The sequence below is a fragment of the Colobus angolensis genome, unplaced genomic scaffold, assembly GCF_000951035.1.
Source record: "Colobus angolensis palliatus isolate OR3802 unplaced genomic scaffold, Cang.pa_1.0 Scaffold311, whole genome shotgun sequence".
NCBI lineage: Eukaryota > Metazoa > Chordata > Mammalia > Primates > Cercopithecidae > Colobus > Colobus angolensis.
In genome coordinates, this window is record NW_012116389.1 from 2,344,204 (window position 1) to 2,366,436 (window position 22,233).

Here is a 22,233-nt window from a genome sequence, read left to right on the forward strand (position 1 = left end):
GTAGAGGCAGGTGCCTGTAATCCCAGCTACTCGGGAGGCTGAGGCAGGAGAATCTCTTGAACCCAGGAGGCGGAGATTGCAGTGAGCTGAGATCATGCCACTGCACTCCAGCCTGGGTGACAGAGTGAGACTCTGTCTCAAAAAAAAAAAAGAAGTATGCCTAAACCCTTATTTCCTCTCTGTCTGCTTCAGAAAAGTCTATCTGTTGATTCCCACTATGAAGTATGAGGATATGTATTTTCTTTCACCAGTCCAAATCCTTCTTGTTGGTTTTTATTGATTCCCCACTACCTTCCTCCAGTTGAAATTATTTTTACCCTGGGCAACATAGTGAGACCCTGTCTCAACAAAAATACAAAAATTAGCCAAGCATGGTGGCATGCCCCTATGTTCCCACCTATTCAGGAGGCTGAGGCAGGAGGATTGCTTGAGCCCAGGAGGTTGAGGCTGCAGTGAGCAGAGGTTGTGTCTTTGCACTACAACCTGGGGGACAGAGCGAGACTCTGCCTCTTAAAAAATAAAATAACAAATTATTTTTATATCACAGGCATAAGAAAAGTTCATGGTATGTTAGTAAGTAAATAAAGCAAGGTGCCGTACAGTGTGCATAATCTACCATTTTTTAAAGGAAGAAAAATAAGAATATATCAATATTTGCTTGTGTATGAAAAGAAACTGGAAAAATACACAGAAAATTAATCAAAGTGAGTACCTTTTGATAGGGGTGGGAACAAGTCTTCTCATCCTATACCTTTTTCCACTGATTTTTGAGTCATGAGAACATTACCTATTCCAAAGGAAGAACATTTTTAGGTGGTACTTAAAAAAATGTTGCCATTACATAACTTTGTTTCCTAATACTGATAACATTTAAAACCATAATTAACACTGTTTGCATTGTCGTACCTGGCAGCTCTAACATCTGGCCTCATTTTCTTTTATTTTAAAACCGTAATTATAGTGATTTAGGTTTAATTTTGTAAGGTATTAAGATTCAGTGCCCAATGCCGCTCTTCCTCCTAGTTCTCATTCATTAATTCTTTGACTTACATCTCAGGGATATGTATTCAAATAGATATTTCAGGATAAAATGTAATTGTATTTCTTTTGCTAGGTATAGAATTCTTATATTATTCCTTAAAAATGGTAGACCATGCTCAGTTGTCTCCAGTTTGTAATGTAAGGTGTCTAAAGCTGATCTTCTTTCTTTTTTCTTTGTGAGCGATATGATTCTACTGCCTGGATACTAGGAGGCTTTTTTTTTCCGTTTTTATCTCCAAAAATAAATAGCTTTATTAATTGATATCTTGGTGTTGCTCCACTTACATACGTTTTCCTGGTATGTAGTGAATAATTGTGATCTGTGTATTTGGGTGTTCCTTCATTTGTGAAAGTGTATTTTGTAAATATGTCTTTGAATAATTTTGTTTTGAGTAGTAGTATTATTAAATACCTAACTCTGTACTAGGCACTACGCAAGTCTCTGGGGAATATAGTGGTAAGTAAAGCAGTCATGGTCCCTATCTCTCTGCGTTCACACACATCAGTCAGACCTAGGTTATATATAAGTGCCCTTAGTTCATACTAATTATGGCTCATCATATTGTGTAGCAACTGCATTTCCATGTGTCATTCCGAACCAAGATGTGAGCTTCTTGAAACTCAGGCACTATGTTCTTCTTGAAACTCAGGCACAACAGTATATAATGCTGTTGGATTCCCTGACATATGGGTAAGATCTCAGTAAATTTGAGTAAATGGCCCAATGTTATTGAAATGCTGCTCCTGTTTCTTAATCTTCTTCCTAAATTTTCCTCTCTGCGTACCTAGTGTGATCTGTTCTTAACCTTGCTCTTTTTCTCACCCCTTGCTTGTAATTAATTGTTCTATGGGCTACTCTTTGCCTTCTGTAGTATATCAACCCCTGCAACGTTTTTCTACTTGATGCTCACTTTTCCACCTACCATATCTTCTATGTATATAATACATATCTCCTTTTTAAACCATTGACTCTGCAATTCCAGCGCAACTATTTCTGAAAACAAGGAACAGTATTGAAAGATGATGTTTGATTTTATTCCATCTGTGTACTTGGTGATTTTATTCCTTTCACCTAGTGGCCAAATCAGAATCTACACCATGGCATAGACTTTTCCTGTCTGTAGCCAAAGCTTAACATGTGTTGATATTACCTGATTAATCTTTTTTTTTTTTTTGAGGCGGAGTCTCGCTCTGTCGCCCGGACTGGAGTGCAGTGGCCAGATCTCAGCTCACTGCAAGCTCCGCCTCCTGGGTTTATGCCATTCTCCTGCCTCAGCCTCCTGAGTAGCTGGGACTACAGGCGCCCGCCACCTCGCCCGGCTAGTTTTTGTATTTTTAGTAGAGATGGGGTTTCACCGTGTTAGCCAGGATGGTCTCGATCTCCTGCCCTCGTGATCCGCCCGTCTCGGCCTCCCAAAGTGCTGGGATTACAGGCTTGAGCCACCGCGCCCGGCCTGATTAATCTTAATATTGTTCCCCTGTCTTACTTTTAAGGATGTGAATGTTTGTATTTTCGGATTAAATTTAGAAACTAGTCCTGCTTTGTGTCATTTTTTTCCTTAACCATGTATAAAAGCAACATACTAATGTTTACACTAACTGTAGATTTTAGTCTTATCATTATAGAGCTGTGTATTTATTGGCATAACATTAATTCTGTGGACGAATACTATGTATAAGAATAGTATCAATAGTATTGACTGATTCTTGAACTCCTGGTTTCAAGTGATCCTCCAGCCTCTGCCTCCCAAAGCACTGGTATTACAGATGTGCCCAGCCAGTATTGACTGATTCTAAAAGATTACTAAGTTCCACTAAATTATAAGTAGTGTTTGTTGAGTAATAAATTTTTCTTAGATCTTACTTATTCAGTCAGCAGCAGTTAGTTTCCAAAGAGACATCATCAGCAGGGGTTCTTAACTCTTTACAAAGTTGGGGTTACTGGCAAACTCATTTTTCTCATCAGTTTGGGAGTCAGAGAGACTTATGCAAATTCATTCCAGTCTGTTCTTTATTGTAACTACAGCTTAATTTTTTTATCTTCAGTATATTTTGTATTCATAGTTTATGCTTACCATCACCGAAAATATTTACTAACTAATGAACCACATTGCCTTTTTTTTCTTTAAAGACCATACCTTTAGAATATTGTCTATTTTGAGTTTCAAAATAAAAGTATCATCACATGGTAGCCTGTTTTCTATAAAATAATACAATTCAATAAAAAAGTCTGTTGAAAACCTGTTAATCTTGCTAATGAGCTTCAGTTCAAGTTAGTATTTGCTGATCTGTATCCTATAGTGTTCAATCTCAGGATTTAATTTGAAGGGAATTAATACTAGATTACCTCTTTATAAAGGTAGAAATCATAATGCTGTTTTTTTTTTTTTTTGACCTTTTGGTTTTTAAACCCTTCAAATTGCATATATACAAACATTTTAACTTAAGAAAGTAGACTCAACTAATGTCTGAATATCCATAGTTCAGCCTTTGTCATGCCTTGCAAACCTGATTGGGTTAATGTGTGTTTTCAGGATTTTAAAATTGTTTTTCTGGTCTGCCAATGTTTAACCTTGCACCATGTTATTGAGGTGAAAACAATTCAGTTTTGTTGTATTTTTCCTCTTGTTCTTAACAACATAATGCCATAGAGGAGATAAAAACCTCTGCTCTATCCCTTATGCCATGAGGTTCAGAGGGCAAAAGACTTTTTTTTTTTGCACCAAGCTAGAAGAGGGTAAGATATTAGAGGTGAGACTTGTTTTTTCTTTTTTTTTTTTGAGGTGGGAATCTTGCTCTGTCGCCCAGGCTGGAGTGCAGTGGCACAATCTTGGCTCACTGCAACCTCCACCTCCCAGGTTCGAGCGATTTTCTTGCCTCAGCCTCCCGAGTAGCTGGTATTACAGGCGCCTGCTACCACTCCTAGCTAATTTTTGTATTTTTAGTAGAGATGGGGTTTCACCATGTTGACCAGGCTGGTCTCGACCTCCTGACCTCAGGTGATCTGCCTGCCTTGGCCTCCGAAAGTGTTGGGATTATGGACGTGAGCCACCATACCCAGCCGAGATTTTTTTTTTTTAAAAAACCACTCTAGTTAGCTGTCCCTCTCTGAATATTGGATAGGAATGTAATCACATTTTAACTGTTTTCAAGTGTATTATACTACTGGAGGGTACACAATTTCCAATCATCTGTTAAGGAGAAACTAAGAACTTTTGAAACTTTGACCAGCTTTCATTTTGAGGCATTACAAGTTTTTGAAAAAAAACAAAACAAAAAACACCTGATGTTGAAGATACTATGGTCCTAAGAAAAGCCCTACGTTTTGATTATTTGGATTATGTCTTCCGTCCTGAAAAGTAGCCATCTTACAGGGATTGCAAAGATCTAAGTCTTTCTGGTATGCAAAGCTGGATGATTTTGAACTTGACACCAGCTAAGCCATTTCCCAGGGATTTATGAGGACTGATGAAAATACAATTATTATACTGGTAAAATGTTGCTATATAAGTACGGTGATAGTTACTATTACTGATACTATAGGTATTTTTCTAAAATTCTGAAATGACTTTAGATACGTTGCTCCCTGCTTGCAAATCTTGAGTCCTCCTTTCTGCTTGCTTTCTGTCTTTTTGTTCATTCCCTTAGGTTTTAAGAATAGCTACAAAGTTTTGAAAATGCTTTATAGTTTGGCTCTTTTAAAGCTATAGGCTAAGAGTGTTGACACAGGAAGGTCTTCTCACATGATCCCGCTTTACCCATTAACGATGTCTATAATGCAGTATCATTGTGTCCTCCTCAAAGGAAGTGACTGATATGGCCAGGAATAAATTACAATCTTAGTGATACAGAATCATGTTGTATGTGTTCTGAACATGATTTATGCTTGGTCCACAGTTAATTTTTATTTATTCTGTAAGTCCTTTTGAATAAATAAAAATGTTTATAATGGAAAAGATCTTGTAGAATACAGGGAAAAGGAACTCAAGAGAGTTATTAATTGCAAATCAGAACTACATTTCTTATTTTATTGATATGCTTTCAACAGGTCCATAAAGTCACAACTGTTTTTATGGTAATAGATTATGATTCGTCTTTTGTGCTCTCATTCTCTTGTGAATATACAGTCAAGTTTTCCAGAGATTATATTTTAATATGTGATGATATCACTGCCCTGACAGCTAATGGAACGTGTGCTTGTGTATTCTTGTGTTTTAAACATTTCTGAGTTTTAACATTTAATATGGTATATAGCAATAGATATGAACCACATAAACAAAAGCTCAATAATGAGTTTAGAAGAACCCTGAGACCAAAGTTTGAGAACCATTTTTCTCTGGCATAGTTAAATTGAAGTTGCAGACTTTTCCTTGTACTTTCGTGTTTGTTGTAGGGAACCATAACCTCTTTCTGCTCTCTCAGGGAATAGAATGGGAGGTATTGTTTTAAGTCTTGCTCTGTCACCTAGGCTAGAGTGCAATGGCATGGTCGTAGCTCATTGCAGCCTTGAAATCCTGGGCTCAAGTGAACCTCCTGCCTCTCAGCCTCCTCAGTAGCTGGGACTACAGGCATGTGCCACCATCCCCAGCTAATTTTTAAAATTTTTCGTAGAGATGGGTTCTTCTGCGTTACCCAGACTGGTCTCAAACTCCTGACCTCAGGCAACCCTCCCTGCCTTAGCCTCCCAAAGTGCTGGGATTATAGGTGTGAGCCACCATACCTAGCTTAAAATGTGAATTTTAAGTGTGATTGGTGCAATTCAGGAAGGTGGCTCTTAACAGTTCTTGCTTAAAGGAAGAAAGCTGAAAATAAAGAGACAGAGACCTTTCTTTTTAACAATACTGGCCAGAATTACTATCTTTTGATGTACTCTCATCACTGGAAGGGCCCAAGCATAAATCAAACAACTATTGAGAGTATTTTTAAAGAAGATTATAGTTCAGATAGGGGACTATAGTACTACAAGAAATCTAATAATACAAAGTCCCTTTAAAACACACTTAAAATCCTATAATTTTGGGGCTGGAACCACTTTGGCTGCATGTAAATTTTAACAATAACAAATAAAGTGGTGTTCTTGTTCATAGGTATCACCCAGTTAAATGTTTTCCCATTACATCTTTTAACAAATTAAAATGAATTATAAAAATAGACTTTCTAATTTGTTAGCCCTGTTTCTTTCTCCCATTAAAATGATATATTTAACTTGCTTACTACTTTTTTCCCTATGTATTTTATTTCAGTTGGTCGCATTATGTTTCAGCTCTTCTCAGACATATGTCCAAAAACATGCAAAAACTTCCTTTGCTTGTGCTCAGGTAAGTGAATTATTATTTCCGATGAGAAGCTGTGTCTTACAGTTTTACCTTGCTGAACAGAATAGATATTTTCCTGGAAGAATAATGGACTTGTGAAATTAGTTTTGTGAATTAAAAAAAAAAAAAAGAGTTACTTATACTGACTTTTATATGAAATCAGGGAAGCATTTCTTAAGGGGAAGATATTAGAAAGGAATCATCTCAAAAATGAAAAAGAGAGTAAGAATCTACATTATGTAATGGAATCTTCTCTATACGTTTTAGTTTATAAAATAATAGCACACATTCAAAACTGATTTGATGGAATTTTATGAATTTCACTACTTTGAAAAAATTTAGTATTCCAAATTTTACAATAAATTTTAAATAAATAGAAAAAATGGGGAGGGAAACATCTATAATGTTACTTTAAAATTAGAACACACTGGCTGGGCGTAGTGGCTCAAGCCTGTAATCCCAGCACTTTGGGAGGCCAAGGCAGGCGGATCACCTGAGGTCAGGAGTTCAAGACCAGCCTGGCCAACATGGTGAAACCCTGTCTCTACTAAAAATACAAAAATTAGCCGGGCGTGGTGGCAGGCTCCTGTAATCCTAGCTACTCGGGAGGCTGAGGCAAGAGAATCACTTGAACCCGGGAGGCAGAGCTTGCAGTGAGCCGACATCGCGCCCTTGCACTCCAGCCTGGGGGACAAGAGCCAGACTTCGTCTCAAAAAAAAAAAAATTTAGAACACACTGAAATTTTAAATTCTTACTTGGATACACATATGCAATTTTTGCCCTAACTCCTTAATTTGGTTGTTTATTTATTTTGAGACGGAGTCTGACTGTCTCAAAAACAGACTGGAGTGCAGTGGTGTGATCTCAGCTCACTACAACCTCCACCTCCCAGATTCAAGTGATTCTCCTGCCTCAGCCTCCTGAGTAACTGGGACTACAGGCCTGTGCCACCACACCCAGCTAATTTTTTTTTTTGTTTGTTTTAGAGGCAGGATTTCACCCTGTTGGCCAAGCTGGTTTCAAACTCCTGACCTCAAGTGATCTGCCTACCTCAGCCTCCCAAAGTGTTGGAATTACAGGCGTGAGCCACTGTGCCTGACCTCATTCTTTAACTAGAGTGACAAGTGTGTCTAATATTATGTCCTATAGCATGTAGAGTCTGTACCACACAATTTTACATTTACATGCTGCTTTGTATTATTTATTTTGGTTTGCATGCATGTGTGTATGTTAAATTATCATGTCATCTACTTCTTATATCTCTTCCAGTGCCCAGCAAGATTTGACACAGGATTAATTGGTTGGTTCTTTCTATGGAAGGATGTATGTATAATTAAATTTCATTTCTTTTTTTTTTCCAGGAGAGAAAGGCCTTGGGAAAACAACTGGGAAGAAGTTATGTTATAAAGGTTCTACGTTCCATCGTGTGGTTAAAAACTTTATGATTCAGGGTGGGGACTTCAGTGAAGGTAGAGCTAAAAGTTGTGTTCCTAATAACTCCATCTATCAGTTTCTAAAGTATTTCATTATTACTCTTAGTTCTAAATATTGTGTCAATTACAGTATGATATAAAATGTGGTCAGTGAGTACTTGTTGGATGAGTGAATATTATAGATCCAGAATGTATGAAAAAGCAAAGTACCACGTAAGACATTTTATCTTGTTTTTATGCAGCTTATTAATATTATAGTTACTTAGTGAATTCCTTTACAATGAATGCCAAAGTACTGTCTTATTGCTTTTGTTCTAGAATGTTTTTGATGTTGTTACTGTTTGAAATAAGTGGATTGTGAAGATGGCTTTTTTTATGGTATTTATTGTAATGGGATTTGACATATATTTTAAAGATGAAGTTAATTGAGGACTCTGAGAATTTTGATTATTGCAGCAATTATAACATTCTAAGGTTTCCTTCAGCAAATTGAAGCTATCAAAACTGATTTATGTGTTAGTATATTTTTAACGTTCATTATGGCTTAATGGAACTCATTATTTGCAGGTAATGGAAAAGGTGGAGAATCAATTTATGGTGGATATTTTAAAGGTAAGGCTTATTTTACGGTCTTTTGTTTCAGTTCTGATATTAAAGCAAGTTTGATCATATACTTTTAATGAGAAGAGGTTTACTTATAGTTCACTTTTTGCATGAAACTAATGCTGCATGAAAATACTTTATTTGCATGAATTTGGGGATAAATTATATTGTAATATATAATTTTTAATTGACAAGATTAATTAAGGCTAACTTTATGGTTAAACATGACTTTCAGCATGGAGGTTAGGCAACTATATACATGAAAACTCCTATCTTCCTGCCTAAAACTGTCAACATATTCTTTTGTTTATAGAGAATGTGGTCTTTTGCAAAATGAAAAGGTAAGAGAACGAAGCTCAGTAACACAAACTCCAATTCTGTTCCCTTGCACCCTTCCTAATAAATTTATGGACAGTCTGGGTCAGGTTGTGGCTGGATTTCTATATTGCTTGAAGACTTGGAAAATTCTGTGTATTATTTCATACATGCTTCTGTATCTTTTTTCATTTCCCAATGGGTTATTAATTTCACATCAGGGAAAAGAGTCTAGTTGTGGGGTTTTTTTCCCCCTAAACCAAGCAATTTCTTTGAATAAAAGTTGAATTTCCTCCTTTTTCAAAGGTTTGTATGTTTTCTTTTGTATATTAGAACTATGACTGTGTTTATTCTTATAATAGTAGCATCTGCATAAATCTAACTATTGCACTTGCCCCAAAAAGCCTTAGAAAAGTCAGTTGCAGAGGTTTGTAATGAAATCTAATATTACTAGGTTTTAACGCTATAATAGCTTAAGTGTTATAATAGTCTTCTATATTTCCTTTGGGGGAAAATGGATTACTACTCTTTTTCAGAAGCCTGTTCCCAAGGTAATCACTTTTTAAAGTTTTCTGTGTTTCTGTTTGTTCTGAAGAAGATTTGTTTGTATGAATGTTAAAAGGACATTTGTTTTCAAGGATATTCCTGCTGGAATTAAAATAACTCTAAGTGATCTTTATCACAGATTTTTTTCCTTTGAACTAGTAGGAAACAGCTATTTAGCTGGTTCTGTTATGTAGCAATTTAAAACTAATGCTTTAGGCCACTTTGTGGTTGTTACCTGTGGCAGATACTTTTGTACCTTAAAATTGTATTTTGCTATTTAAATTTTTGTTTCACAGGGCTTTCTTGCTTAGATAATTTTGTGATACAATTGAGTATACACATACGTAATTTAGATATGTTCCTGTAACTTAACTATAACATAATTTTTTTGGTCTCATAGTCTAGCTTCAATTCAGTTGAATAATAAATTTACTGTATAAAAATTAAACACCTAAAAAGATTATTAAACTTCTTCCATGTATAGTACATTAGGCAAGCTAATTGGAAATTTGGAGGAAGTAAGCTAGAGATTTTTCTAAAATTTTACTAATTTTCCCTGAAAGTTAATAATTTAAATATCATTTAGCCAAAGTATATTACTACTAAAAGTGACTGTTCTAAGGCTGTTTGTATAAAGTATTAAATATATGTTCTTTTCCTCAAGGCTTTAATTAGTATCTTTTGGCCTTTTTATGCTTTTGTTATTTGATTAGCTTAAATTTTTCTTTTCTGAGTGTTCAGTCGAGTTATCTGTACTGACCAGAAGAGGAATTTCATCTTTTGCTTTCTATTTATTACTTGAACATTACTTTAAAGTGACTTATAATTGGAGACTGACAAATTTGTGTTTTCTTCAAACAGATGAAAACTTTATTCTCAAACATGACAGAGCGTTCCTTTTGTCAATGGCAAATCGAGGGAAACATACCAATGGTTCCCAGTTTTTCATGTGAGTAGGCATAATTCAGAGATGAGCTTTTCTTAAACAGAGAAGCGCTGTTCATAAGAAAGATGGTATAGTTAAACCAAGTTTAATGCTAAAATTCTGTCAGCTTTATTTTTATTATTAATTTCTAATATCATAGAAACTTATAACGTGTAACAACTGCCTCAGCATTCAGCATATATCCTGGATTGGAAGAATGGGACTTAAAAAACTTAAAACTTACACATTGTTTTCAAAATATGCCGTCATCTTCAAAAAAGATGACGGCATATTTAAGCCCCTGTTAAATTTGAGTGCTCACTTACCAAAACTAGATTGGAACATAAACTATTGATGAACATGTAAAAATTGTTCATAGTAGCAGATTCAGTTATTGTACCCCCTCAGCAGGGAAAGCAGTTTGAGTAAACCATTGCATGGTTGTTTTTTCTCTTACTGTTGCTCTTTGAGGCAATTTTGAGAGAGGCACTGTTATTTTCTGATGTTATATAGAGATAGGTGACCTGCTGTTGAGCACGCATTTTAGAAAACTCAAATTTTATGAGGTCTCCGTGCATAATTGAAATAACCCATTGTTGCTATCATTTCCACCAAAATTTATGAGATTGTCACTCAGGAAACTTAAGAATACTAAATTTGCTTTTGAAAAAGCAGATATATTTACATGTATGTGCATTGCACAACCAAAAACTTACCTTTTTCTTATCTGAAAATTCTAAATAAATCCTTTGGCATACTTTCAGTTATACTTTCAGCTTTCTTATCTAAAGCTGCTTCAAAACCTATTTTTATCATAATTCTGTCATATAAAATGTGAAAGCTAACTATCCAGCAGGAGGGTTATTGTTTTTGATTGGAAGTGAATCTCAGTTGTGCTATGTATGTTGGAGAAATATTTCATTAATGATTTATTGAAAACATTTTCTTTGTCATCTTTCTGAATGAATGAGTATGAATGGCGCTTCCCTGTCTTTAAAGGAGTATATTACTGACATATAAAACTCAAATGTTAAATTTTTCTGAAAAATATATTTCTACATGATCTGATAAAGTTCAGATAAGGGGCATTCTATTCCTAAGAATGTCCTAAAAATGGAAAACTGATAAAAGATTATGCTTAGAATTATACAGGTAAAAGACCTACTACAATGGTTGTTCTCTTATCTTTTGATCCCATAGGTTGTTTGTTATTACTCTTCTTTAATAGAGTGATTTTCTATTCTTAACCTTCTTAAGAGCCAATACAAAGCGGAAAGAAATATTTTCAGAAAGACTTTTTAATAGTAACTTAATGTAAAAATTATCCTTTGGTTGAGGTTTCCCATTTCCATTTTTAAGCTTATCTGAACTGTGAACATGAAAAACATAATGATTCATTGGTCAAGAAGCTACCATTTGAGGGCTCTAAAGTTTCTTTTAGATTTCCTTTTTTATATCAGTACAATTAAAATTTGATTTATCAAGTAGCAGCAGCTTCTTGATATTGTTACATACATTAGCTTGTTCATAAAATGTTAGAGTTAAAACTCATTAAAAATGCTATCGTTAAACACACACTAATTAAAATTCAGTATACGAAATTCTCCCTTCAAAAACATCTTATTTTTATTTTATTTAGTACTTGCTTAAGTATTCTCTAGGAATATCTAGTAAAGGCCTTTACTGTTTTCTACATGGCCTAATTTTATGTTGGACTACAATTTTTGAGGAGGAATGCCAAATAATTTTAAATCAATAAATTGCAATTACAATTTTGACGCTTATTTTCAAAGTTAATTTACTTTAGATGGTAGTAAAATCACTGTGAACTTCTGATTGAAAGAAAATTTTTTCTTTTAGTTTGAAATTTCCTTCTAGAAAGGGGTTTGCAGCCCCTTTGGAAAGGAATAAGCAGTCTTGGAAGTAATTGACTATTTAATCCTCCTGTATTTTTTCTAAAGATTTTTGTGTCTGTATACTTTCTTTATGATGGCTAGAAAGATCAGTTCTCAAGAGTTGCAGGATAAAATCAAATTAACTTTCATGTTTCAGAACTAAAACATATCCTTGCATTTATGGGAAGGATAGGTAAAAATGGAGATGGTGGCTGATGAAAGAAAAATCTTTGAAACTATGTTTTTACAAGCCCTATGCCTTTTGGAGTTGAAAATATTAAAATATGATATGCTGTCTTCAGGTTATGTATATGATCACAGATAATAGCTCTGATGGTCACAGAGCTTGCTGATGGCTTCCAAAGGATGGCTCCTGCCTTTTACCCTGTTACCACAGCTCCTCATATGGCACCTTGAGTGTCAGTTCTGGAATCTGAAAAAGAAAGGATAGTGTAAGAATGGTGGTAAAATAAAAAGAATTGTCTTTATAGTTCCTGCTTTATGAGCTCAATAAGGATTTTTAATACATCATTGCAAAATTGTTTTTGTCGTTTTTGTTACAAATCTGTTACTCTGCAATTTCTAAGGAGTAGATTTGGTGCTGTTAGTGTGGGTATTTGCAAAACATCCCTCAAGGATTCTTGTGTTTTGTGCATTAACTACTGTCTTCATTACTTACACATTTAAAAACTCCCCCTTCCTTAGGCATATGTCATTTTTATTCAACGTAATTTTGCTTATATTGCTTTCTTTGGCTGGAACAATTATATACATAATGAAAATCAGATTTTCTTCTATAAATCTATTTGTAACTTTTACAGTAACTTTATTTCTACTACTGTATTTGTTATAATGATTTTGCTCTCGGGGGTCTATATAGAAGAAAACTTGATTCTTTTTGGAATAGTACTGCTCAAGAAATGTGGAAGAAGTGATACATGGCACTATCCCCTTGAATCACTAAGGAAACAGTGGTTTTATTTTGAACGTTTTTGAAGGAATTCAAAGACTTGGGACTAAAGCTACCAGGTTAATTTGGTATTTATTTTGTCCTTTGTATTCTTATTTATTTTTTAGGTTAAAGAATAGGAAGAAACCACAATAAAAACTAGAATTATAGAGTCATAGAATGGAAAAAGATTTAGAGATTATCTAGTCCAACCTTTTCATTCTGTAGATTATGCTAAATTCTTGAAAAAGCATGTAAAGTCCAAGTTATAGAAATTTTACTTATAATCTGGAAGAAACTGATAGCTAGAAAAAGAATCCTGCACACTTATTCAAATTATTAATGCCTTTACTATAAATTTAAGCTTATTTAAGCTCAAAATTTTATTAACCACTCTGCTCTGAATTTATTTTAGTTAAAGATTAGAAACATCAAGCATTTTGCTGGAAAACAAAATGACATTTGGGGAAACATTCTTTCCCCTTTTGCTGTTAGTGATAGCTTATTAATTCTGACTGTAATTGTCATTGTCTTTATATACATTAATCAAAAAGACAAAGATGTTGTATAAAATAGTCATGAAAAAGATTAAGTAAATAGTTTATAGCTCTGTAGTAAGTAACTTTTGGGATAGGACACTAATATAGCTGTCAGGAAACCTTGATTTTAGTTTCATATGTACCTTCAGTTAGTTTTTCTTAAACATTGGTATGAAAATATGGATATAAAAGGAAGAAAGTGTTTTGTAGGGTAGTCCTAAGTTTCTGAATGTGTGGAATGATTTGTGTGCAAACATTGTCTTGCCTAATGGAAATAGTCATAATTGCCTAGTTTTCATTAGTCTGAAAAATGTCTTAAAGAAGTATTGGGCTCATCTTAAATCAAGAGCAACAGAAGTCTCTTCATCAGCTGCTGTTAGAACGTGAGTCTGCACAGCTGTAGAGTAGGTCTGCAGAGCCTGCAAGAACAGTTCCTGTCACTGGCCACTGTCAGTGGTCATTAATAATTATAACAATGTAAGAAAACAAGATAATGTAGAAGAGTCAAACTTTGAACTTTAAACAAAACATGTTTGCTACATTTTAGCAGTCATAAATAGGGCAATGGGGGGGCGGGGCATAAGGAGTTCTAGAATATGTTTTATGTCATTTAAGAATCTGACTTGCAAGTACCTGAAAGGGAGAGGAGTGCTAATTGTTGCAAAGTAGTGGAGCAAGGAGAGTTGAGGAGTGGTTGGTTTTAAGGGGTTTGTAAAGCTATATTGACATTTTGGGTAATAAAACTAGATTTGGGGTAGAAATGCTTTTTCTACCCACATATTCATAAATTTATGTGAGAGGAAATGCTAGTAAGTGTTAATAACCTGAGAAGTTCTAGCTTTTTCCTTCCTTTCTTTTGGGGTAATACAATACCTTCATATGTTGACTTCAGATTTTTTCATGAGCTAAGATGTTTGTGAAACTTAGCCATAAATCAAATTCTCTGAATATCAAGTGTCATCCCTAACATCCAGGCTTAATAACTTAATGTTTATGTAACTTATGTACTAGCAATGTGGAAGAAATTTTTTATCTAGTAATGTTTGGTGTGTATTACGTTAACTTAGTGCTGATTTTTAGAAAGCACTTCTATTGTGGTGCCTTTTGGAACACATGGGTAGAGCATTGTCAAGTGGCTTGGTTAGTTTCCATTACCCTTATACAAGTGTTGTCATTCTGTACAATTTGGTGCCTCTTCCCTGGCAGCATGATAGTTTCAGGAGTTGAAGGGAAAGCATCGCATGTTAAAAGCTAAAGTGGACAGAAGTTACCTTTATTTCCCTCTTCCATACTACTTTACAGCTACAGTCACTTATTTGTTTTTTTTGCAACATTCATTGAAAACTCCACATTATTTCAAATATTATGTTCTTTTTTTGACACTTATTCATGTTGTGGATGCCTTTATGATAAATTTAAGCTTCTTTTTAAATATTTCAAGATTTATTACATTCAAAACTCTTATAAAGCATTTTGTTCATGGTATAATAGTATTTTGATCTGAGTAGTAATCGATTTATTTGTTTAAATACAGATAAAAATTGGTCAGTGTGTGTTCTCTGAAAAAAATTCTTCATAATGGGGAAAATCAGAGATTAGACAGGAAAAGAAGATATGGTGGCTAAGATTTGACTGCACTTACGCTTTCATCTCTCTTGCCTTTTTATTCTCTGAGAAGGTCCCTGAAATTGTAGTTAGTTATGCTGCTTTATTATTATGTTCAGTGACTTAACTTCAATGTGCATGTAATGTCACTGAACAGTAACTCCTGAAGGTAGTCTGTTGTGGTATGTCACCAAACAAAGGTTTCAAATGTAGAAGCATGGAAGGTTCTTTAACTGTTTGATGTGAGTTAGTTAAAAGTTCCTTGAAATTTTGTTTTGGATGATCTTAACTCACTTTTTTCTAATGAAATTTTTGCTTTCAACTGGTAGTAACTGCTCCTGGGCATTCAGATTTTTTATATCTATGTATGTATTCAAGATGCACTATCTCTTTTGAGAAAATATTGTCTTAGCTAATTTCTGGGATTTGTGAAAGGAAATGTAATATGTTAATAGCTATTATTGGCACTCTGTGTTACAATATTAAGCATCTAAATAGATTCCCACTTAGCCACAATGCTTTTCTTAAGCATAATTCATCTCTATGTAAATATCCCATATGAAAGAAAATTTAGAGCCCTCCATTTAAAAAAGCTTTCTTGCTCTGCATAAAACTTGAAAATATTTAATTTCAAAGTTATATTGATATTAAAACATAGATTCAGTCTTGTCTTAAAAGTGTATTACAATTTATTTCTTGCCATTTTTGTGTAAAATTTACAGAAAGAGTGTTACACCGTGCGCTCCAAAGGTAATGTCTCATTACTCTAAGGCTCTCTCTCTTTCTTTGCCTTTATCTCTTTAATTCTGTTGTTATGTGCATTGAAACATTTTAAGAAAAAAAAAACTTTCTGCTTTATCTGTATAGCAGCAGTACATGTAAAACAAGTGCGTTTTATTTTTCATGTTTAATCCTGGGAACTATATTTTAACTTCAGTGGCTCGTTTCCACCAAGTTCCTGTACATCTTCTGGTGGGGGAGTGGGGTTATAGTTTGTAGTATGGTTTTAGTTCTCATTTCAGTGTGGAATTAGTCATTTCTGTATAAGGGCAAAAGCTTATCTGATAACGGTATAAAACTATAGATTGGTTTTGGAGTAGCAGTGACGCTTGTCAATTTCTAGGATTCATAAGGCTTAAATACCTTGCACACATGTTTTTTAAAGTAGATTCAGGGGTCGGGGAAACAGGAAAATCACTGTCTCTAAGTAAAAGAGAAAATGGAAATGCATAAATATTGAAAGGTTTTATAATTTGAAATGTTCTTTGTGGTTTTTTCTTTTTTAGGTATGTTTTCATAAGCATATATACATTTTAAACATTTTTCATAGCCTCTGACCTTAATTTACTGAGCATGTGTCACCATTGCACAGCTCTTTAAACAGCTGCTTTTAAGATCAATGCAATTATTTTTTCCATTGAAAGTTCTGAAAGATTAAGAGTTAGTGAGATGAACTCTCTGCTTTTAGTAGAATTGAATAGTCTGGACTGTGCATATTAGTTCTCTCTGCTCTTTTGTAACCCTCTTTGGCTAATGTCCTCTGTTCATCCATGTATTAGCCAAGTGCCAGTAACCCTGCTTTACATTGGGATTTCTACTCCTGGAATGTAGGTTGAGAACCCCAGAGGGCTTATTTTTGTTAAATATTTTTAGTATTCTTAATATGTAATTTAATCCAATTAAAGTACAAACATATTTCTGTATCTTGAGTTGCAGATGCAAGTAATGGACTTAAATCATTCACATCAGATTTAGGCACCATGGGCAGGCAGAGTTGTCCTTGAAAGAGTCATTCCTGTCTTCATTTGTTTTCTGTACTACTACAATAAAGGACCAAGTTTGCCCATTCTTGGCAGTTTTCATTTGAATGAAAAACTAAAATTTGAATATCATAAAGATAGCTATTCCATCCTCAAATTGAATCTCAAGTAGTATGTTGGTGCATCACTATGTTACTCTGGAATGTTTTATTTCACCATTTTCTCCAAAGGTTTGCCATAAGGTGGTTTTTACAGCCTTTCTGTTAGCCAGGATGGCAAATTGAATTGGGCTCTTTATGTTTTAAGTAAAATTTGCAGGCTTTCCCCAATACTACAGGATCTGTGAGTTATGGGGGAAAGGATCAAGGAAGGAGAAGGAATGTATCTAATCTGGAAACCATACATTGTTTTTACTTCTACATATTTGGGGCTGACCCCTTACATTGTAGAAAAATTTACTTTTTTAAAAGCACTTTTGGCCGGGCGTGGTGGCTCACACCTATAATCCCAGCACTTTGAGAGGCCAAGGCAGGCGGATCACCTGAGGTCAGGAGTTTGAGACCAGGCTGGCCAACATGGTGAAATCCCATCCTATTAAAAATACAGAAATTAGCCAGGCCTCGTGGCGCATGCCTGTAATCCCATCTGCTCAGTAGGCTGAGGCAGGAGAATCACTTGAATCTGGGAGGCAGAGGTTGGAGTGAGCTGAGATCGCGCCATCGCACTCCAGCCTGGGCAACAGAGTGAGACTCCATCTCAAGATAAACAAATAAAAATAAAAGCACTCTTTACATCTTTCATATAATAGAATCACTAGCTTCTGTACAAATTTCTTGTCTTTAGTGTACTTTGGTAAAGTTTTATAATTAAAGCACATTTCTATCTTGAAGTTACCATCCAAGACGGTTTCTGGATGCTAGTTTAATGGTTTAAACACTAGTGGCTCATTAATTCACTAGATAGTTTTTGTTTTGTTTTCTTTTTGCTGGCTGTTTTTATTTTTATAATTACATTGGCGTGAATTTCCACTTTTCAATCTTCTAAGGAATATTTGAGATTTGTGCTTTTAAAACTTAATATTTTCTTTAAAATTCTGGAACTACTTAAGTTGACATTTTAATTTTTTTAAGTTAAATTCTGTAGTGCTCTTACAGAACTGAATATTCTTAATGTAAGTATAAGCGTTACAAATCCTTGTACAATGAATATTTTTAGCATTGTTACAAAGGTTAAAAACTGGGTTTTGTTCACTTACATGTCTTAAAATTGCCTTAAAATGAATACAAAAATTTATGTGGGAGCTTCTAGTACAGTTGACTGCTTTAACATGGCCTGATATCTAGTGATATTTTTCTCTTTCAAATTTTCTATCTCTTATATATCTATTTCTCATTCTTATAAATCAAGATGCTTGTGGTATATAATTCTGAGTCTAATTATCTGCTTTTGAATGTTTTCCACTGCAATTCATATAATGTGAAGATCTGTGAAAATGCTATGGGAAAACTAGCTTGGGTTCAAAATATCTTAACCAAATGTACCCCGTAGGCTTCCCAAGAGTGACTGTCTGACAGTTGGTGACTGTAGAAGAAGCCGGTTGGGTGTTTTCTGGGCCATGGAAATTTAAAATGTCTGTAATGTTATCCATCATTACTTTGCTGTCAGAAGGGATGGCAGATTGAAGCTTTTCTCCCTATCGCATTTTCAGAGTTGCTGTGTCAGAGCTTCACCTTGGGTGAAGAAAGATGGGCAGGAATTCTGGAAACAGAACTCCTAAGACCTACCTCTGTCTGCCTGCCTAAAAATGTGGACTGACTCAGTATGAGAAATAACAAATAAGAAAACATTTAAGTGTGTGAGGCAAATGTTAATCACACTTTCTTTCCATAGGGCAAATAAGAGGTGCTTTTCTTATTTAATTATGCTGATAAATTTTGAGTTTTTTTTTTTTTAAGTGTTTTGTTTTGTTGTTTTGGATTTGAGAATAACTTTAATTTTTATGTGTATTCATATTGTGTATTTATGGCTATAAGAAATCAAACTGATTTCATATATATACATATATAATCTAATAGAGATGATTGTAATTCATTATAATTTTGAGTTTTTTAAATTAGTAAAATGGCTACTATTGCTGTTTTGGGGTTTTTAAGGTTAGATGTATATCATGTTTAACTTTTTCCCCTATCTTTTTATCTTTACTTCTTTGTTCTCTACATGCTGTGTTTAAATCTTTCTGCTCTCTTCACCTGAACACATCCTGTTTGACATCATCTTTGTGTTGGTGTTTATTACATAGTACCACAAAGCCTGCTCCACACCTGGATGGGTAAGAGTTACATTCTTACTACATTGGGGAAGTGTTTGGGTGGCCAGCCATAAACAGAGAGTGGACCATGGTTGAGCCCTCAAGGGAGCCCTCTTGATGGCTGGCTTAATTTCATAGCCAAACTATTCTTTAGAATCACAGAATACAGTCATTTTGAAACCCCATGGCTCTCATGTCACTGAAGGAGTTAATCTGTGCTCAGGGATGGCCTTCTCAGCAATATAATTCTTTTTTTTTTTTCTGTTTTCCAAAATGGGTCAGATAGTAAGCAGTACAATTTCAGGTGTCCCTGTAAGGAAGGTTTCCAAGTACCAAGTGAAGTCTGAATGTTACAGAATCTTTACCCTAAAATGGTTAAGAACCATTGTATTAAAGGCAGAAAACTGAGGCCCAGTTTGCATAATGGTTTCCTTTTATGAAGCAGATTTCAAGTTCTCATTCCATTCTAGTTGCTTCATACAACAGACAGTTTAGTTTTATTTTCAGGTCTGTGGACATGTCATTGATTACAATTAATTGTCTTGATTACTGTTTATAGCTTAATTATCATCAAACCAATTGTTTCTTGAATTTGTATTATGACAGGGTGCATGTCGTCTTTGGACTAGTTATTTCTGGTTTTGAAGTAATTGAACAAATTGAAAATCTGAAAACCGATGCTGCAAGCAGACCATATGCAGATGTGCGAGTTATTGACTGTGGAGTACTTGCCACAAAATCAATAAAAGATGGTAAGAACTGTTTTGACAGTAGATGAAACTGAGCCACAGGTACAGCATTGTTGAAGACTGTAACTAGATTTGAGGAGTGGAATTGGTGGCATAGCAATAGCCCTTGGTGCCTCTGAATCATACCTTACACATTTAATCTTTTAGCATATCTTGTCAAATCTTACTTTTTCTTACTTCCCTTGCCACCAGCCTGATCCAAACCGCCAGTATTTTGTGTCTGGATTATTGCCGTAGCGTTGTAACTGTTTACCTTGCCTCTGTCCTATAATCTTTTGTCAGCAGCAATAGCCTCCTAACTAGTCTCATTGCTTATATCCTAGGCCCGCTATGGTCTGTTCTTAACAGCAACCAGAGTGATCCCTTTGAACCATAGTTTGCATTCATGTCACGCCTGCACAGAACTCTCCAAGGACTCCCTTCTTCAATCATCCAAAGCAGAAGTCTTTACGGTGGTCTCTAAGGCCCTGGTTGGTCCAGCTGTCTGCTGTCTCTTTAAACTCTTCCCTTATTCATTGCCTTCCAGGCACATTGACCCTTTTTCAGAGATGCCAACCACTCAGGTTCTTTGTGCTGCCTATTCTCTTTGTCCGGAACAGCCTTCGTTAAGATATCTGCGTGACACGGTCCCTTGCTCCTTTAAGTCTCTGTTCAAATGTTGTGTTAAACTACCCCAGTCTTCCTATTCCCTTGACACTGCTTTGTTTTTCTGTCTTAGCACTTATCATTTGTCATATTATGCAATTCTTTTTTTTTTTTTTTTTTTGAGACAAGGGTCTTGCTCTGTTACCCAGGCTGGAGTGCAGTGGCACTCCACTCAGCTCACTGCACCCTCCACCTCCTGGGTTCAAGTGATTCTCCTGCCTCAGCCTCTGGAGTAGCTGGGATTATAGGCATGCACCACCATGCCTGGCTAATTTTTGTTAGTTTTAGCAGAGACATGGTTTCACCATGTTGGCCAGGCTGGTCTTGAACTCCTGACCTCAAGTGATTTGCTCACCTTGGCCTCCCACAGTGCTGGGATTACAGATAGGAGTTGCTGCACCAGTCCTATTTCTTGTTATTTGACCCAACCAGAATATAGGCTTCAAAAAGACAAGGGAGTTATTTCCTTACAATCTTGCCAGTAATTTTATTATAAACTTGAAAAAAGCTGTCTATACTTAATTTTTTGTTTGCTGTATGTAAAGCATATTTTATGATATTCAGTAAACACATTTTTTACTCTGAAAGGTAGACACTGATGTTTAGTACTAATGTCTTTATTAATGTTTCTTAAAAGTTTTTGAGAAAAAAAGGAAGAAACCAACTCATTCAGAAGACTCGGATTCCTCTTCCAATTCCTCTTCCTCTTCAGAGTCATCTTCAGAAAGTGAAATTGAACATGAGAGAAGCAGAAGGAGGAAACATAAGAGGAGGCCAAAAGTTAAACGTTCTAAAAAGAGGCGAAAGGAAGCAAGCAGTTCAGAAGAACCAAGGAATAAACATGTAATGAATCCAAAAGGGTATGTGTAAAACACCAATGTACTCTTACCTAAAAACAAACTCTCTGGAATGGGAAAAGTATGTATAATTCTATAAACTCAATTTTATTACCTGTTAGTGAAAAAGGATAGCATTTTTTAAACTTTATCTAAATTGAAATCTGGCAAATCTAGGAGTAGGTAGCATAGGCATTTCATTTCAAAGATTTGTGTGTTTTCAGTTTTCAGGTCAAAATAGTCCTAAGAATTCTTTTTTTTTTTGAGACTGCGTCTCGCTCTGTTGCCCAGGCTGGATGGAGTGCAGTGGCACGATCTTGGCTCACCACAAGCTCTGCCTCCTGGGTTCACGCCATTCTCCTGCCTCAGCCTCCCGAGTAGCTGGGACTACAGGCGCCTGCCACCATGCCCGGCTAATTTTTGTATTTTTAGTAGAGATGGGGTTTCACTGTGTTAACCAGGATGGTCTCGATCTCCTGACCTTGTAATCTGCCTGCCTCGGCCTCCCAAAGTGCTGGGATTACAGGCGTGAGCCACCACCCCGGGCCTTTTTCTTTTTTTCTTTTCTTTTTTTTATTTGAGATAGGGTCTTGCTCTGTTACCTAGGGTGGAATACAGTGGCACAATTATAGCTCACTGCATCCTCCACCTCCTGGGCTCAAGAGATCTTTGTGTGTCAACCTCATGAGTAGCTAGGACTACAGGCGTGTACCACTATGTCTGGCTAATTTTTAAATTTTTTGTAGAGACAGGGTCTTCCACTATGTT

At 35.4% G+C, this 22,233-nt stretch overlaps 1 protein-coding gene across 1 annotated transcript in view; it reads left to right on the forward strand.

The window, feature by feature from the left end:
* The window catches only part of NKTR (natural killer cell triggering receptor), a 48,340-nt gene that overhangs the window by 12,489 nt on the left and 13,618 nt on the right, over positions 1-22,233 (forward strand). Inside the window, exons 3-9 of the mRNA XM_011950952.1 lie at positions 6,285-6,359; positions 7,719-7,826; positions 8,358-8,402; positions 10,116-10,203; positions 19,227-19,256; positions 19,842-19,987; positions 21,267-21,489. Coding sequence (XP_011806342.1) covers positions 6,285-6,359; positions 7,719-7,826; positions 8,358-8,402; positions 10,116-10,203; positions 19,227-19,256; positions 19,842-19,987; positions 21,267-21,489 — 715 coding nt within the window. The remainder of the gene's footprint in view (positions 1-6,284; positions 6,360-7,718; positions 7,827-8,357; positions 8,403-10,115; positions 10,204-19,226; positions 19,257-19,841; positions 19,988-21,266; positions 21,490-22,233) is intronic.